This window comes from Clarias gariepinus, chromosome 5 (genome assembly GCF_024256425.1).
Source record: "Clarias gariepinus isolate MV-2021 ecotype Netherlands chromosome 5, CGAR_prim_01v2, whole genome shotgun sequence".
NCBI lineage: Eukaryota > Metazoa > Chordata > Actinopteri > Siluriformes > Clariidae > Clarias > Clarias gariepinus.
The window spans coordinates 34,749,168-34,769,320 of record NC_071104.1 but is presented as its reverse complement, the minus strand read 5'-3'; the positions used below and the strand labels follow the sequence as shown (position 1 = coordinate 34,769,320).

The window sequence follows — 20,153 nt, the reverse complement described above, 5'->3', positions numbered from 1 at the left end:
AAAGCAATTATCAAGGCAATTTAAAATGCTAAAGTTTATGTTTAAAGTACTAGTAACTTAAAACATCCAATTCTTCAATTGAGAGGTTTTAGTTTAGAAACCATCACTATAAACTAATGCACTTTTTGTAAGTCGCTCTGGATAAGAGCGTCTGCCAAATGCCTAAATGTAAATGTATAAAAATGTATGATCAGATATAAGATTAAAACACACTAGAGTTAACATAATGCAAATTAAGAAAAAGCAAATATTTACCACAATAAAAAAGTAATTGTTTGAATAAGACGTTTATTTTGAGGTGCTTAAAAACTTTCTGTACAGCCACCGAAAGAGAGCATGATGGCAAAATGCAGGGGGAAAAAATTGAGATGTGAAAAAGACGCCTTACAAGACACTCCCAAATCCCAAAATATTTTTCTGCCTTTTATTTTCATATGACCCAGATTTTCATAAAATTCCTAGTCGTAATTAAAAAACAAAACTTAAAAAAAAAAAAGCCAAAAGCATTATACAGTTTTAAATGGGAAGTTTAAAAAAAACAATAAATATGGACTTTATGATAAGCCTCAATACGCAAGCAGCACATTAGACAAGTATGAGATGAAACATTATTTTGGTTTCACATTTTATTCATGGAATAGTTTTTTTCCAACCTGCCGTATTTTATTTATTTATTTATTTATTTATTTTTATGTATCTTGAGAAAGCCCTGTCTTTTTTTGTTCTTTTTAATGAAGAAAGCAAAATGCTGTACAATGTCCGCAAAGTTTGTGATTAAAGGCATGTTTTTTTTTCCTCCTCACATAACTGTACATCTTACAAAAACACACACCCAGCTTCTTACTCCCTCCAGCTATCCGATTAAGAAACTGTACCTTAGGCAGGATATGCCTAAATCAAACACCTTTATCATGTTGGCCTCGAAGGGTAACATAAAACCATTGATATTTTGGATACTGAAAGCAGCTAAGAATTAAAAATACATACATTGCTTGCTTCTTAAACATCTACGGCACAGTGTAGATGCACGGAGCAGAGGGATGGTAATTTCTGTACATTCTATAGACTTTAGTAGCACCAATACAAGCTCGGGTCGCCTCTCCGGAGAAGGCGGGTCATTAAAGCTTTGTTTTTTTTTTTTTTTGCCATATATAGATGTAAGCAATGTGACATGTGAGTCTACATGTATACTACATTTAACTGATCCTGGGAGAGTAACATGGCTTGGAAAGGCATATTAGAACGTAGTGGCTTTTCGAGGTGGATAGATAACACATTAACTCTCCTCAGGCTCTTCCTCTGGAGCAGTTTCCTCCTCGAGGTCTCTTGCTGATTCTTCTTGCAGCAGCCTTTTGTCCTCCGCGAACTTCATCTTGTCGCGAATGACCTCGGCTGAGGAGGCCATGTCGCTGGGACTGCCGAAAAACTGCTCGCTCCTGTAAAATGAAATAACGTTTCCTTTCGTACAGAAAAATTCAATATACTGTAGACTTTTCGCAGCTGTGTGTGAGTTCTGATCTCCTACCCATCAGGAAAGATAACGGGCACAGTCAGACGGTCCAGCAGAGCCTTCCCCAGCGCATCGACCTCTTCGAATGCCTCCACGTCCAATAACTCGGCCTGGTCCGGGCCGTCCCTCAGAACCTGTTCGGAGAGGGGGAAGGAAGAATGAGGGAGGGAGAGAGAGAGGGAGGAAAAAAAAAACGAGACAGAACGGTTATTGTGTGAAACATTACAGAGCTCCAGACAGCCGTGCCAGGGACTTTCAGCTTCACCTCTGAAGCCAGAGAGTGCTCAGATCCCTGAGAGCAGCATCAATTATTCACACACACATGCACACACACAAAGGGTGAGATCACCAAAACACAGGCATCTTCCTCCATCACACTGAATAACACATCCTTCAAAATGTCAACGACTGGCATTTAGAAAGTGAAGTGCATGTAAAGGTGTTCGGTTTCCAAGAAACTATGGACAAAAAGATCAGAAATCCTGCTTTGACGAGGTCAGTTCTTTCTGTTTTCATGCACAGAATGTCATGCAGCAGGTACTGTACACGGAATGAAAGCACAACACCACTTCAAATCCTTACAAAACATAAAAGCACCAACATGCTTCATACTGAAACCCAGAACACACCCAATATTCTGCAATAACCCCAAAACTAGGCCTGTTTTTTTTTTTTTTTTTTTTAATAGCTGTTGGGACATTTTAAGGATTTCCTTGCCAGACTGCACTAGGCAGCTTTCCATACGAGAAAACGAGTGTGGAAAATGTAGTCGGAAACTTTTACATATGTCGCTGATGAAAATACTAATCATTTGTTATTGCACGATCATAAAATATATTTTTTCTGTTTTTACACAAACTACACTACAATTCCACAAAAGGTCACAGAATTGGTAATGTCCAACAACAAACCAACAACACAGTGGGGAGAGCAAGGACTGCAGGACTGAACTTTAATTAGTTTAATTCTGGAGAATAAGTGACGAGAATGATTCAGTCATAATCTAAAGACGTGCGAGCCGCATCGTGTAAATAAGCATTTTGTTAATTATGCAGTTAGTGCAATTGCACCATTTTAACCCAATCTGCACCACCCACAAAGTTAATAAACAGAGCACACACACCAGTCACATCATGTCCCCTACACCCACGAAATTTTTTTGCCGGACCTCGTGGAAGCTTGCGGTCCTTACAGAACTTCGCGGAATGTCGGCGGGCAATCGCGGCGACTCATGGTGCCTAACTCCGCATCTCACTGTGAGTCAAACCGCTTACCGAGATAGGGGTATTACAGACATTCGAGTTACGGATTTCCTGAGATATGAACGAACTGCATATCTACGAACATTCGTAGATGTTAACAAATCACAGAAGTAGCTGATGTGTATTGAACAAAAAATAGACACTGCACAATTATATGCAATATTTTCAGCATACAAGTGAATGTATAAAAAGTGTGGTATATTGTACGTGTGTGTACATGTGTATATATGGAAGAAATGAGTCGGTCTCACCAGGGTCATTCAATCAGCACGATGATAAAAAATGTCTGTCAGATCCCAAATATTCAGAAATAAAATGGAGGCTTTTCAGTCGTTTCTTTCATCTAAATTCTGTTAAAAAATTATTTATTCAATATAAATATTAGAAATCTAGTTAGTACTACAGAGTTACAAGTCTTCCAATAAGTCTTTTCAAGTGACTCAATGGGAGGACAAAAACGACAGACATCACAGGAAAATGAATAGATTTTGTTTCACACACTTTAAAAATTATTAAAATGTTTATTTTAATTTGTTAATTTATTTAATAAAAAAGACAAAAATCCTAAGTATTCAGACCCATTACTTAGTACTTGGTTAAAGCACCTTTAAAGCAGTCTTCTTGTGAATGACGCTACAAGCTTTGCACATTTTTTGTTTCTTTCGTTATTCCAGGCAGAATCATTTAAGTGCCACCAGGTTGGATGGGCACAGTAAATTTTTGGGTCTCTTCAGAGGTGCTCTGATGAGTTGTTCTGAAGCCACTGCTGTGTTTTCTTGCTTCAGGGCATTGTCTAGTCACAGAGTGACTCTCTGGAGAAAGTTTTTTCTTTTTTTCTGCATCCATTTTCTTTCCATACTTACTAAACTTTCTGCCCCAGTCCCAGAAAAAAATAAATCCCTAAAGCAAGATGCTGCTACCACGTTTGATTGTAGGGATGGGGTTAAATAAGGTGATGCGCACTGCCTGATTTCCTTAGTTTGACTTAACGAGCAGATCTAGGAAAAGCGTTGGTTATTTCAAATCTCTTCCGCTTGAGTCTATCATGGTCTTGAGCACTTTTAAGTCCTGCAGAAATGTTCATGTCCTTCCCCAAATCTGTGTCCTGAGACAATTCTGTCTTGCCAGTGTATGGATAATTCTCTCAACCTCATGGCTTGGTTGTGATTGTGACATACACTACTTACAGTGTGTACTGATAAGAGGTGGAATTCTGTATACTTATGTAAATAGGTATAGGGCCAGGGTTAGCTCAGTGGTTAAGGCATTGGACTACGGTTCGGAAGATCCCAGGTTCAAACCCCACAACCACAAAGTTGCCCTTGAGCAAGGCCCTTAACCCTCAACTGCTCAGATGTGTAATGAGATAAAAATGTAAGTCACTCTGGATAAGAGCGTCTGCCAAATGCCCAAATGTAAATGTAAATATGATATTTGTCTTAAATAAATTAACAAATCATGCAAAACAGCTATTTTTTCCCTTCGATCATTGTGGAGTAGTGAGTGTAGAACGATTAACTCAATTTTAAGATATGAAACAAGTCAAAATGTAGAGAACCTGACAGGGTGGGAAAACTTTCCATCCGGACTGTATCTGTGTGTGAGACACAGTTCACTCCACATGTAGGAGGAATTAACTCACCCTCTCAGCAGCGGAATGAAAGTCTCTGGCTGTCTCCAGGCGGTGCTGGCGCTCGTCTGCGGTGATGGTGAACTGCTTCCAGACGCGGTTCAGTCGGGGTAGTGTGTCGCCTGAGGAGCGTGTGGCACAGCGCAGAGACTGGCACAGCACCACGGTGGCCTGCAGCAGCTGTCTGCCGTAATCGTACGTACTCTGCAAACAGAGGAACAACAAAAGTTAAACATGAGCGATAAATAAAAACAGCATTTATTTACTTCAGCTTAGAATAATAAATTGATAAAACCTCCAATCGGGCCGACTCTTAAACCAAAATATTGACTTTCTAACTAGCAACGCTGGCAGGACTTCATGCAAAGACTTTATTCAGTCAGAATTCATTTATCTTAAGTGCAGATTCTGGAACGTATCTTGGCAATCATCACTTGTACTTGATTAAGTATATTTTAGACATATTAGGCGTTCTGAACAGACATATTCCAAATGCAACAAAGAAAAACTTAGACACTTCCAATGTTAGTTAATTTAATTATGAACCAAGTTTTTTACTGAAGGAATAAATTTTTTCTAGCTCAGTGGTTAAGACGTTGGACTACAATTCGGGAGGTTTTCAAACCCAGGTTCAAACCCCACGACCACCAAGTTGCCACTGTTGGGCCCTTGAGCAAGGCCCTTAACCCAGATATATAATGAGGTAGAAATGTAAGTCGCTCTGGATAAGGGTGTCTGCTAAAAGGCTAAATGTAATGGATTATTCCTCTTACAGTGCGACTTAATACTTATTTAAATTAAAACATAAGCAAATTATTTTCTAAAATAAACAAAATCCTTGTAACCAGAAAAAAAAACATTTTAAATGATTAACACAATTTAAATAGATCCTTCTTTTTTATCATTTATTTTGTTGGTTACCTGTGCAACATCCACAAACTTCCTGTGTTTTTCCAGAAGGACTTTGGTTTCCTGTGCGTCGTCTCCCAGCCTGATGTGGGTCTTCAGCAGGGCGTCCAGCAGTTCAGTGAGCCACTCTACAGCCTGACAGAGCCAGAAACATGATATTACTTCCATAACACTGCAGTCATAACACTCTAACAAATCAATAATTCTTTGAAAAGGAACGAAGTGATCAAAGATCATCTGCTGACGTGAATGGATCACGAAACACTCATCAGGCTGATTAAGAAAATCTGTTAGACTGTAATAAGCGTGCTAATATTAATACTTTTTAATAAGTTCTTTTTTTGTACTTTGGAAACTCCACTTTGCCAGGGGAGACATGAGAGAAAAACACCATTTTTGGGTGATGTTACTCGTGACAGTCAAGTTACACAAGCAGCTCAAATTAGCTTCGTTTTCTGCTAGAGCAAAAGCAAACTCCTCATCACCAGAACTAAAACCTGCATGCTGCTTAAATACGCCTTTACCTACCGACCTTCTTCCAAAACCAAATATATGAACCTCATAAATATGTGCCAGTGACAATACTATGTGCATTCGATATTGCAGTACACTAACTGGCACATGCCTAGCCCACAGGTGTTTAAAATTAAAAAAGAAAAGAAAAAAAAAACATACAAGTTAATAATAATAATAAATGTGGAGTTCTATTTTAAATAAGTTTAAGGCTGTATGGGCTCAAACTCCAAAAGACATTGAGGCTCACTCACTTGTGAAGCATCCTCTTCACATTTGAAAAGCTGGACCATCTGCAGCATCTTCAGCCGCCTCACGTCCACCATGTCCTCGCACCTTTAACACACAGTTCAGCACATAAGTAGCTGTCAAAGTTGATTTAAAACCTTTTTTTTTCTCTCTTAAGCTCAGGTAATACTGGGTACCTTAAATCCTTCACCGTCCTAAACAGGAGAATGATGGCTACAAGACACATTAATGGGGCAATTAGATGCTTGATTAATATTTAAAGAAGTAATTAAATCTTAAACACTGGAGTTGCTGAAACAGAAGAAAGTGGGAGGGATTAAAGGTGCAATGTGCTATTTTTTCCAAAAGTGTCTCTGCACATGAAACCCCATGTTTAAACCCACTATACTGATTACCCTTAACATTAAAACCATTGACGAGTAAAGTGAATAACATAGATTTTCTGGCTACAGTCGTACCTGAACCAGAGGTGGGATATACACTATTGGACAGCAAGCGAGGAAGTGGTTCTCTGATTTGACTGGGAGAATGAGCGAGTGTAAGGATCCGAGTGGCTCTTACACGGGCCAAGTTCTGAAGCCTTGACGTCTGGGTCAGAGCAAGACCAAAACAGCAGGTTTGAAAGGGTGTTCAACCAAAAGCAGCCCAAGACGGACAACCAGTGAACCGCCAAGGGTCACTGGGCCCTAATTAGGCACCGGGAGTGAAAGCAGAAACATCTGGTTCGATTCGACAGAAGAGCTCTGCTGTATGACATACTGATAAGATGAAGAAGTTGATGCTGGCTTTGAAAGAAAGGTATCAGAACTAGACCACGAGGCAAAGGAAAAAAGTGGCCTGATCAGAGTTTGCAGTGCGTTTTATTTTGAAAAATTATCGGATCGTCTCCAATTTGCTTCCGTGTGCAAATTGCAACATGTGATTCACATGCTTTAAGCATGCTCTGTATAACAAAAGTGGCCTTAAAAGTTCAATGAAAATAAAATGACGATGCAGACTGGACATGAGGATTTGACAGTGACGCGTGTCACTGTCCACCCGTCACTCCTAGATGAATGGAACGTCTCTACTACCACCATAACCTTGTTGCTGACCAAGAACACCCCCTTCCTGGAAAGTGTATTTCCTTATGGCAAAAGCATTTTTTTCAGTAGGACAATCAGCCCTGCCACACTGCAAAAAGTGTTTAGGAATGGTTTGATGAATATGACAGAGTTCAGCCTTTATATTCCCAAAATCTCAATCCTGTTGAGCATCTGTGGGATGTGCTGGACAAACAAGCTGCTCCATCCAATATATATGGGGGGCGGAGACTGTATGTGTGTGAGACACAAAGCTGGATTTACACCAGATAGCGGTTGAATATGCTTGAATCTGACTGGTCGGATTATTTTCCTATAACAGCAAGGTTTGCACTGTACATCTGGCTGGGATATGAATGAATGGTTAACATTAATGCTTATGTTATAATATGCTGCTGTTTCCATAGTAACAGCTAATACACAACGGGACTTGTATGGCAGATGGTCCACATATGCTTATCTTCTTAAAATGGTCGGCTTCTTTATTTCAGGTTCCTGTTAACATTTTTCAAACCCAGAAATATGCTCTACCTCCAGCCAGAACAGAGCTGCTCAGCTCCGCTCCATCACCTTATAAGGCAACTTACATGGCAAATGTATTACTTTCAAACAACAACCTGGCTAGAATAGAAAAAGGAGAAGGGAAAAAAGGGGTCCTTTAATAGAGAGAGCTCTAGCAAGAAATTTAAATGCGTAACCTCCAACATCATTGATGCAGACTGTAGCATTAACACGGGTGAAACTAGAAGAAGAGAAGAGAGAGCTGAACCTCTGCTTGCGCAGCTGCATGTCCTCCATGACACTGTGGATGTGGTCAACGTTCTCCTTGTTCTCAATCTGCATGTCTTTCCCATAGAACCAGGATGTCTGGTTAGAAATCTGGTCCAGCAGCACCTGACCCTTCTCCCGCAGGCCCTGCAGAGCTCCCTCTAACACACACACACACACACACACACACACACACACACACACACACACACACACACACACACACACACACAGGAATGAGGACAAGGCAGTATAACAGAGATATTCAATATAACCAAAGTAATATTTATCTCTATTTGCAAATGAAAGTTCTTATCACTATAGGAGAAGGAGGAGGACAATGTCGAAGCTCTCACCAACACTTTTCAGTTTCTCCTCCAGATGTTTGAGCGTTTGCTGAATGGCAGCTCCATCGGCAGGGGCGACGTCTGCACAGAGCATCCCCAGCAGACCGTCCAGCTGCTGAGAGAGCTGTAACGATGAAGATGATGAGACAGAGCCTGTATTAATCATCTCGTCTATTTCATTACACCAAAACGGAGACTCTCAGAACAAGACGAGTGCTAAAGGAAAATGAGGAGAGCTGATTTCTTTAGTTTTGTACCCTGGAGCCAACAGGGAAATGAATGTAAACAATAATATTGCTTGACAAAGACAATATACATTTTAACTATCTTTTGCTGCTGCCTTTTATTATTAAGGATGTTAATGAGCCAGTAAAGATTAACACAATGTTTTGAGTGGTAATAATAGATGATAACAGCACTGGGACATTTAACTATATGTAATCACTTCACACCACAGGTGTCCTAATAACTGTTAATTACACAGTCATTCGCAGTACTGGTGAAGAGTGGAGAGCAGCTCGCCAAAACCCCTTCAAAACAGCACTCCCTCTCATGGGTTACTGATTAATTGTACAGTGTTTACAATAGTCTTATTGTTTTTCACACTTTTTTTTTTATTCCGTTTGAGTTTCATTACTGTTTTGATGAAACTTAAAAATTAAAAATTTTATTAATTGAAAATTTGAAATCCTTATTAACAGTTAATTTTGATTAGCAACTTTATATTTACACAACCTATGACATTACCTGGGACCCCATATCAACCACCTAGCAACACCTTAGCAACTACCTGGAATAAATGTCACCTAGCAATACCTTAGCAAACGACTTGGATTAAAGTCACCTAGCATCACCTTAGCAACCACCTGGAATATTTGTTAACTAGCAACACCTTAGCAAACAACTTGCATTAAAGTCACCTAGCAACACCTTAGCAACTACCTGGAATAAAAGTCACCAAGCAATACCTTAGCAAACGACTTGGATTAAAGTCACCTAGCATCACCTTAGCAACCACCTGGAATAAGAGTCACCCAGAATCAATTAAGCAACAACCTGGAATAAATGTCGCCTAGCAACATCTTAGCAACCATTTGGAATATTTGTTACCTACCAACACCTTAGCAAACGACTTGGATTAAAGTCACTTAGAATCACCTTAGCATTGACCTGGAATAAATGTCGCCTAGCAACACCTTAGTAACCACCTGGAATAAATGTCGCTTAGCAACACTTTAGCAACCACCTGGAATAAAGGTCACAAAGCAACACCTTAGAAAACTACTTGGATTAAAGTCACCTAGCATCACCTTAGCAACCACCTGGAATAAGAGTCACCTAGCATCACCTTAGCAACCACCTGAAATAAATGTCGCCTAGCAACACCTTAGCAAACGACTTGGATTAAAGTCACCTAGCATCACCTTAGTAACCACCTGGAATAAGAGTCACCTAGCAACACTTTAGCAACCACCTGTAATAAAGGTCACCAAGCAACACCTTAGCAAACTACTTAGATTAAAGTAATTTAGCAACACCTTAGCAACCATCTGGAATAAAAGTCACCTAGCAGCACCTAAGGAAACCGCATGGAACAAAAAGTTACTAGTAACATCTTAGCAACTGCCTGGAATAAAAGATGCATAGCAACACTCAGACAACCACCTGTAATAAAAGTCACCTAGCAAGACTTCAGCAACTAACCGGAATACCGAAGCTATAATGCATTAGCATAAAAATTGGTTAGCATGGCAACCATCAACAACTGGGTTAGCACATACACATTATAATTACTGAAGATTTAAATTTTAAAACGTTTGTAAGATGAAACACTAAAAACAATGCCAAAACACTGTTTAGCCAACAAGTTCACCTATAAATTATCGAATACTTTAATTTGTAACTTGCTGGCTGTGTCTTTGTTCATTTGCAAGTAGTGCAGTATATCTAAGCTCTGTTTAAAAGGTCTAAATGTCACCGTGTCCAAATATCTGTGATGCACGTGATCTGTTGCTTAGAAAGAAGAGGACAACATTGTAATGAATTTTAGCAGAACATAAGAACACATTATTGCAGCACTGATCGCTTTAGATGTCTCAGAGATAGCATGCAACAGTATCTTCCTTACCGACTGGTAACTGTTTTTCTATATTTCTTTATTAATCTACACTAGCTTTGGAGCAACAAATCCTGAAAAGAATCACGAAAGTCCTGCTAAAATATTACTATTATTGTTATTAAAAGCCTACACACCACTACTTCTCCACAGTAATTTCTCTGTAATGCTGCTTTGGAGTACATTACATAAACCAAAGATCTTTTCTTGGCGCCGTAAAGGTTTTATCTAAAAGCAAAGGGAGAAAAAAAAAAAAACTGCTTTGGACTCAGCTGGCAGAAGTAAGCAATGAGGTTTCTAAACTGGGCAGAAGGCATCAGTGCTCGGTAGAGTTATGAGAAACACATACATCCTGTGCCGTGCTGTGGAACTCATGGGCTGAGTGCAGGACGTTCTGTCTGAACTCCAGCTGGCTGGCCTGTCTGTAGCACACGTCACTCAGCTGCTGCTGCAGATTCTTTAGCTCCAGCAGGTCCTCCTCGTCTCCTGCGCTCAACAGCGCCGCCATCTGTTGATTCAGCTCCACATACACAGCAAACCACTCCTGCGAGCGCACAGACACACAGAATCGCTGCTTTTACTAACCCGGAGTGAATATTAGGGCCTTTTTTTAGCTAAATTGCATATATTAAATAAATAACTAATATTACTGTTATTAAAAAGCCACTCCATTACTTCACCATAGTATTTTCTCTGGAATGCTGTTTTGTAGCAAAATTGTAAAAGTTGAAAAGCTTCCTTGCCCATATTTGTACAATTTTTAAAATTATATTCATTATTATCATATTCATTATTTGAATACTTTCTTTTTCCCTTTCTTTTTTTAAGTCATGGGTGGTGGTACAAGCATTTCACTTTACATCATAGTGTGCATGCGACAAAATTGTAATGTTAAATTTAATTAAGCAAATTAATTTGTATCAATATTACAGAATAATCTTTAATTTCTCTTAATTCAACTTTATTTTTCACTTTCAATTTAAATAATATTTTACTGCAAATTCTATCTTTACCTTGATTATTTATTTAGGAAAAAGTATATATAAATCACAGGATTATATAAATACACTTGGCTCCAGTACGTTTATCAGTTCTACATTAATTTGCTCAAGTATTTGTACTTGTTAGCATGGAGTCCTTTATTCACAAGTATAGAAGGAGTCACTAACACTCAGGTAAAGCGGGCACTAAATCTTCAAAAGAAAGAATTTCTTTTTCTACCTGTATATATATATATATATATATATATATATATATATATATATAGTACAAATACAAATAAGGTAGTGCACAGACAAATTTTAAGTCATGAAGAGATGCCTTGTGATGTGAACATAAATGAGTCTAATCATATTTTTAAACGTTTTGCTAATTGTTAGGAATTACTTTTTTAAGGGTGATAATTATGGCATTATTTATTAAAGGAAAAACTTAAAGAATTATGGTGTATGAAATAATACTTAACATGTTATTTCATTTCATAAGATACATTTCAATAGTTTTTACAAAGTAGCACACTTTCATAATCATAAAAACACTGAAGAAAAATGCTTTCTTTGGCCTAAAGCTTTCAGCTAAGACAAAAAATGATTCTGATCCTTCTAAAACTCACCTAACTGATAAAGCTTAAGATAAAGATTATAATTAAGCTTAAAAAATATTCTACATTTAATCTGATAATAGTCAAGCTGTTATGCGAATGACACTAAAATTTGTTTTAGCTGTAAGCATGTACTCTGGTGTTATAAAGTATAAGCTGAATCAATACTTTTCTGTGGTTTTACTTCCATGGTTCAACCACAACACTAATACCTACACCAGGTGAATTCATGATCAATTATATACCAGTAAACTGGAGACAGAATCATGGACAAAAAAGATTTAAAAAAAAAATTTCGTTGCCTGCATGGTCTAAAGTCCAGCTCAAACCCAAAGAAAAGCTGAAAGTAAATAAATGTTAATACTGGCCATAAAAGAAAGGTATCAGAACACTTAGTGCATCATGGCCTGCCGTGTACAGGGTTTAACACAAAGAGGTCAAGGTTGTCGATATGGCCTCCAAATTCCTGTTTTTTTTTCCTCCAGAAATTATCATACGCTATAAAGCATTATATTCAATACATGCATTTGTTTATCTATGAGACCACACACATTAACATCATAGAAATAACTATATTTCACATGAATAAATAGAAGTTAATTTTGAAGTCAGTGTGTCAAAACATAAATTGCAACAGAAAAAAATAATACATTTAAAACTTAAAAACTCCTAGGATACACCTCACAGATAGATTATTTCAGCTGTATTATAAATGTGCTGTAATTATTTTTTTTTACAGACCACTGGCTGAAACCTTAAACCCTACAGGTTACAGTTGTGGTTTTGTTTTTCTGGCTATAAATGCAACATAAAAGTTTTCAGACACTGAAAAAATCTGGATCTGCAATTGTTATACTAAAAAACCTTGGCTATAAAAGTGGTCCCTGATTTATTCATCAAGTTTATATATTTACAGTGCGTGTCCACTTTATCCAACAGTGTTGTTTCTCCATCAGAGGCACTTTGTATCCTATTTAGATTGACATAAGGATTTATCGCTACTCCTGTATAATTTATCACAAAACCTTAAAAACACACACATCCTGGCCACAAGCAGCACTGACACACAATACACAGCCTAACAGCTCCCTCAGACAAAGAGTTATTACACTGTAAGAACCCCGAGTCATAAACCACAAGACTCAGTGAAACATTACCGGCACTGTAACCGCTACTCGAGCACTACAGACCAAACGATTCCTATAATACCTTTTGGTTAACCACAGACAAACAATCGGAGATGCAAAGCCCCATGAATCAACCATGAGACTTTCTCCGATCCACAAACCACACTTACAGTGAGATGTAAACAACCTTGCTTGGACCACAGAAGGAGAAGTGCTGGAAGCAGTGAAGTCGTGTGTGACCACAAGCCATACTCTAATAAACGGCTTTCATTACCTTGAGAGGAAGAAAATCAGAAAATTACTTTTTTTTTTGCATAATGTCTAAGTGACTTTATCTTTTTCTCTTCATGGCTGATCTCATTTTCAGAGGTTTTTTTTTACTGCTTGTGAAAGCGGTGACACCCAGCAGCTGTAAAAATGATCCGGAAAGTCTTACTCACGTCCTATCCTTTAAAAAACACACTGAACAACGAGCCTGACAAACCATGATTTTCTCACTTTCTGTTTTCTGACATTCGTGAGTAAATAAATCAGAGGAAGTAAGTCACTAAGAAAATGAAGTTTCAGAAACAATTCACCAAAAGAGAGAGAGAGAGAGAGAAATAGAGAAAGAGAGAGAAATAGAGAGAGTGAGTTCAGGGCCTTAATAGGACATATTCTTAATATGCTTTCCTTAAATGGAATAGAGAGTTGTCCTTAAACTCAAAACACAAACAAAATAAATAAACCCAATGTTTCTTTTAAAGCCACAGAATATAAACTGTTGTGCATTCTGTTTCAACACTAGACAAGTCTAAAATATTTTTAAGAATGGCTTGTTATGGACAGACTAAAGAGCACCATGGGATTTGTGAGGATGATAACTACATGGACATTTGTAGAAAGCGGGTGTAGATGCTCTTCATTGGCTTCTTCACTTTGATACTAAAGACTTTTAAGATAAAAACAGTTAAATCAGAAATAACTCTAAGGCTCAAACTTATGATCCTTTCAAAACACTGTGCACAGCTCTGCAACATTTACTGTACAGGTATTTCAAATTCTCAGACATTGTATAGATGAGGACAAGTTCCAGATTTCTGTGAAGCTGCTTTGTTTTCCCAGACAATGTCTACCGTCTTTATCCTGACTGGTTACATGGCAGTGTCCCAAAACATCTGTCTATCTGTCCTGCACAGAGATCACAGTTTCTTCTTTAATCCAGGGATGGACAGTTCACAGTCCTGGGCTGCATTCGCTTAGTAGATGGACAGCTGGGGACAGTTCCACTTAACCATGAAGATGTTCCTGGGCTGATGCGGACAGCTGTTCTCTCTGATGACTTGCGATAATTCAGGACTGAAAATCCCACACACAGTTTTGTATCTGAGCCTCCAAAAACAACAGTGGACTCCAAACTAACTTAAACTAACAGTATGACTGCTGAACAATCCCTGCTAGCCGATATCTCCGAGATGAAGATGGGTTTCCTTGTTGAGTGAGTCGAGGGTGACGGTCGAAGTGAACAACCCTCTAAGACGGCAATACACAACTCCCTTTGTATCACTTCAACAAGGAACCTCTCCAGAGACACTTGCTTTTGCCTCCTTTTTTTGCCTCTGTGACGATGAGTTGTTGTTAAACAGGTTAATCTCCCGTAGTTAACCTTTTTCTTTACGGAGGCCGCTGTTGCAGTACTATTACGAAAGAACAGTCTCTACATTTGGACACAAAATAAAAAAAAAAATGCGGTCACAATGTTATAGCAAACAGTACACGCGCGCACACATGTTGAGTATACGAGTGACACACGTGACTTACTGAGGCTGAGCATGGACGACGATTACCACCAATCCCACAGTGCGAGAGAAAGAACCATTGGCTCAGTTGTGATCACGTGATGCTCGGCAGACAAAGTGTATACGTGCCACTTGTAGTGCAAGATCTAGCTCGTTTATCAAGTTAAAAAAAAAAATTTTTTTAACGCTCACAGACCAAGGTCCTATTGTAATTGTGAGTCGAGGGGTCGCCACAATGGACCGACTGATCTTGACAAGTTTGTTTAGTATTGTAAATATTAATTAAAGTACGATTTTACGGTCATTAATTTTTACAATTCTAAAACTTGTCAAGTAATTTCCTCCTACCACACAGGTTGCTGTGCAAACAATTTAGAGTTGCACCGTATGTGGGATTTTAGAGGAACGGCAACATTGTACCACTTCAAATGCAAATCTATAAAGATATGGAGATCCATGAATTGCCACACAAAAAAAATCGGGATAAGTAACTGAATCAATTTTGCCCCAATCACTACTAATTAGGGTAATTAGCATGCATTGATGGGGCAAAGCACGTGTGTGAAGACCCTAGCAAAGGCTAACAATACTGTCTAACATTTCTTGTTATCCAAGCCGGCTTTTTGTCAAGGGTACAAATAAAATGTGCTCCATTTCAAATTTTAAGGACAGAAGTAGCTTCTAGATAAAGCGTTTCACATTAAGGACACAAGCCTACTGGGCAGGAGAACTGTGCCCAAGTCTGCTTTAAAGGGTGATTTCGAGCATGGTGGAGCGTACTTGAGCATGGATAGAATCAGGGATATGAAAGATACAACAATCATTCCTGGGTGCGGCACAAATCAATCATGCCTGGAGCTCGGTAAAAGGGCGTCTCCCAAATGATGTGATGATAAATTAAAATAGAAGACAGACAAACTGAACTGGCTCGTCTTTCAATCTTAGCCCATGTATTAATGCATGTAGCTAATTGCTTGCTCTACAATCTTACATTATGTATAAAACCACTTTTTAAACAGCCAGGTTAAAAAAAAAAAACGACAAAAATCTCTTGTTCAAATAACCATCCCATAATATCGCACATCTTTCTTTTCATTGTTCGAGTGTCCATGGAAATAAAGATAATTAAACCACTACAAAAGGCCCTCATGCTAATGAGGGATTTCTAAACACACTCAAAGTAATGACCAACAAAAGCCTGCAAGACTGTGATGACGCTTTCTCAGAAATGTAATCCATTATTCATCTGTCAGTCATTATTTCTGCTCGTCTTTCAGCACTGTTCACATGTCGCAGTCACAGCAAGTATCTCGTGATGAATTAGATGAGGTGAAAATTAATCTGCATGTCACTTCCTCATAAGAGGTGTTAATAGACAGACCTAGCACCTTTTGTCATCGTTATTTGATGAAACAAAACAAATCCTCAGAGTCGATTTATTCGTGGGGTGTTGAGAGTTTAGAGTCGGTACTCTGCAGGACGCAACAACTCTGTAAATCAAACCTATTTATTCCTGTAGGAAATTCCAAGTATGGATTTTTATGCACTCTAGTTTAATATCCCAGTGTGCAAGCAAGAAACAATTGATTAGTTATAAAAATGTAGTCTAAACAATGGGCTGGTATTGACTGAAGCCAGCAGAGACGATGAAACAGAGCTCACATCGATACCAGGCGGTTACAGACGATGTGTTAGACGATGTGTTAGAAGTGAACGTGTCACCACCAGAAAATAACAGGTGCAGGTTTACCAAAAAAAAATTAAAAAAAAGAAACGCACATTACTGTTCGTGGCTGACAGAAGTGTAGTCTGTGTGAGACCTGCTTCTGCTGTAGCCCCAAACATTTCAAGGTTTGATATTACCTGCATTCAGATTTGCTTTTCAGCTCATCACAGTTGTAACAAGTAGTTGTGTGAGTCACTGAACCAGCCTGGCCATTCCCATTCCACCCTTCTGTCTAGGATTTAGCCAATACTTAGTCATGTTCATATTCATCCCAAATTTTTGAAAAACAAATTCTCGAAAAAAAAACTCGCCCATCCAGCTCAGAGTGATGGCTGAAAAATCTAAAGGCACTTCTACACACTTTTGCCTGGACCATTATAACTCCCCTTGTATAACAGTTACTCAGTCCAATGTTGCTCCTTTGCAACTGGTTTAGATTTCTGCTGCCAGGCTTCTGACTAAACAGGAAAAAAAGGACAACATTTCCTCGATCGCAGCTTCCCTCCAAAGGCTACCCATCAGATTTACTACCCAGTTCAGAATTTATTTTAAAGCCCTACACGTGCTGGCCTTGAGCTACATTGCAGACAATGTTTGTCCTCAACCCCCCTCCAAAACTCTAAAGGTTCTCTGTTCATCAATTTTTACCTGTTTCTCCATCCAACTGGCTTTTTCTGCTCCTAAGCTATGGGACTGCCAATACTTTATTTTTCTTCTTTTTGTTTTTTTCCTTTTTAAATTAAAACCTCCATTTTTATGCAGATTTTTAAATCCAACTTGAAAACATTTTTCATTCTGGCAAGTGTACATTATAGCTCTCATTTTTAGTCTATAACAAACTTTATAGTTCTGTTTTATTGCTTTAAATTTGTTTTCTTTTTAGAATATTTTCATTGTGTTAATTAGCTTTTATCCTGTTTTATTGTGTTAGATCATTTTCTATTTCAGATTTACCCCTATATGTTTGTTATAACATAAAAAAAATTATATATTTTGTGATGCTTTAAATGTGCTTAAAAAATCTGCTTGAATTTTTTTTTACTAGCAAACAATCAATCATAGGTGTAAATATCACAACGTAAAATTATTGTTAGACGGTTTCCTTTAGGGATTAATAAAGTCCTCTATCAATCTACCCATCTACCTATCTATCTAGTATTTAATATTTATCTTATATAGTGGTATGCTTACAGCAAAAAGTTATTAGAGGGTGTGGATTAGGGCTAAAACGATTCCTCGAGTAATTTGATTACGAAAAATAATCGAAAAATCTTCGGTTTCGAAAAATCTTCTGCCTTAAACCGCCAGTAAACACGGGCGAAGAAGAAGCGCTTACGTCACCCACAAAGCGGAAGGAGACAAACAGTTAGCTGTGTCTTAATTTAAGGGAGCGTTCTGTTGCGGGCTGCAAAATGGAAAGGAGCAATAAAAATATCAGCGAGCCAAAAAAGAGAAGAAACCAGCAAGAGAAAACGACAAAATTTGCCAGTAAAGGCCTTAGTTATGCTGAGCCGTACATTTTTAAACTTTTAGTCCTAAAAGTTAAGCTGCACAACTTAATGTTTTTGTATAATTATTTATTTTAATGTTTGCCCTAGTTTTTTTGATACTTAGTCATTTAAAATACCTTTTTTTTTTTAGTTTTTGCATCTGAGAAAAGGCTTTAAAATAAGAATGCATGACACAGTAATGCACTTAATTCATCTCAGTCAACTTTAAGCTATTCCTTGTATTGTAAATAATGACAGTGTTTACTTTTGATAAAATGCTGTATGCATTAAAAAATAAAAAGTTGATTTTTCTAAAAAGAAAACCAATTAATTTTTGTTTCTCTTATATATATTTACAGTGCTGTTTAATTAAGCAAAAGAACATTTTATACAATTAATCTATTACATTTTTGGTAAAATACTCGATTACCAAAATATTCGCTAGCTACAACCCTGAATGTGGATTACAGTGACTATCACAGTTAAGTGTAATGTGAATACAGCTGTGCTGTTAATACAGACTAAAAAATAAAATAAACCCCAGTGCTCTTTAATTCAATATTAATAAAATTCACAGTAAACAATTTATCCACTATGCAATGAAGTCTGCTAGCGTCAACTTTAGTTGCTAAGCAACACAAGAGACAAAGATTAAGGTATTCGATTAGGCTCAAGTGTAATGTTTCTATTAGTTTAAAACCTGGGGCATTAATACAGTTCTAATTAAACTGTGATGAGATCACCTGTGTGTGTGCAATATAATCCGCTAAATGTGATTCGGCCCGTCGGGTTTTTAAAAGTGAATCCATTTTATATTCAGACTTTTGGGCTTCTCATGTGCGAGCAGATACCCCAGGCTGTGTGTGTGTGTGTGTGTGTGTGTGTGTGTGTGTGTGTGTGTGTAAGATCAGTCAGAGAGCTGTTTAGGAGATAAAATGTGGGTAAAATGACTGCGTTCTTACACTGTGCTGGCTCTCGATCTCCTCGTGTTTCAGCTGTAGGGCCTGTGACGCCCGGATCGAGTCCCCAATCCCCCACTGAGTGCGGAGCTGCTCCGTGCCAGGACCCTCCAGCCAGTTCACCACCTACACACACGCACACAATGATGACAAAAAAAGCTCAGTGTCATAATACCACTGAGGACCTCACAGAGACTAATGTAATGTCCCAAAACAATAACCCACTAACTGTCTAACAATCACAGGAGCAGTGACGTCTCGGTGTGTGTGTGTGTGCGCTTAGGGACTAGTGACAGGAGAAAGGAGTTTAAATGCCAGGACTGTCAGAGAAATGCTGTGAAGGTGTTAAAGATGACCCACATGCCTTGTTCTCTCAACTCTATTATTAGATTTTACTGTGCATAAAAGAATGAATCACGACATGGTTTCATTCTTAAAACTGACTGTTCAAAATACTTTTGCACAACAGCATAATCGATGAATGAGCTATTGGACAAAAAGTCTCTCTCAGTATTATTTTTTCCTTAACTCGTCATCATGAACAGGATGAATTCAATCCAATTTTATTTATATAGCGCTTTTAACAATGGTCATTGTCTCAAAGCAGCTTAGAAGCACCTTGAATTATATCCTAACCAAGAAGACCAGATTATATTAATAATAAACAGCTACCTTTACTTTAGCTTTACTTTACTACATGAGAAAGAGGCAAGGTATCGTCAAGCAGTCAAGTAACAGTTTTGAGAAAGGGAGAAAATGTATACAGCTACATATGAAATCAAAGCTCTCACAAATTTTTAAGCAGGTTTGAATGACCCAGAGCTACACAAGAGCTAGAGTTAATTAGTTTTGGTGTTCCTGTCAGCATGACGTCTTTGCTAAATGTCACTGACATCTCTCTGGGTCTAAATCCTGAACATGCTTTCTAACGTTTAGCGCGACACTAAATCATTTTGAAGTTGAGAACGTGTCACCTTTGAATAAGTTTCCTGGTACTGGAAACTAATTTGTGTAGTGAATTCTTAAACACAATTATCAAACACAAACTTTCTTTAAATAAAATATTTTATTTGTCTCAAGCAGATAA

The 20,153-nt window shown here is 38.1% G+C and overlaps 1 protein-coding gene across 1 annotated transcript in view; it reads right to left on the bottom strand.

Annotated features, from left to right (window-relative positions):
- Positions 1-279: 279 nt before the first annotated feature.
- The window catches only part of sestd1 (SEC14 and spectrin domains 1), a 55,436-nt gene continuing 35,562 nt past the window's right edge, over positions 280-20,153 (bottom strand). The window contains exons 11-19 of the mRNA XM_053497300.1: positions 19,070-19,192; positions 10,736-10,930; positions 8,280-8,394; positions 7,925-8,084; positions 6,079-6,160; positions 5,324-5,446; positions 4,415-4,606; positions 1,526-1,644; positions 280-1,436 (exon numbers count right to left, since the gene is read on the bottom strand). Of these exons, the coding sequence (XP_053353275.1) occupies positions 1,277-1,436; positions 1,526-1,644; positions 4,415-4,606; positions 5,324-5,446; positions 6,079-6,160; positions 7,925-8,084; positions 8,280-8,394; positions 10,736-10,930; positions 19,070-19,192 (1,269 nt within the window). The 3' untranslated portion in view covers positions 280-1,276. The remainder of the gene's footprint in view (positions 1,437-1,525; positions 1,645-4,414; positions 4,607-5,323; positions 5,447-6,078; positions 6,161-7,924; positions 8,085-8,279; positions 8,395-10,735; positions 10,931-19,069; positions 19,193-20,153) is intronic.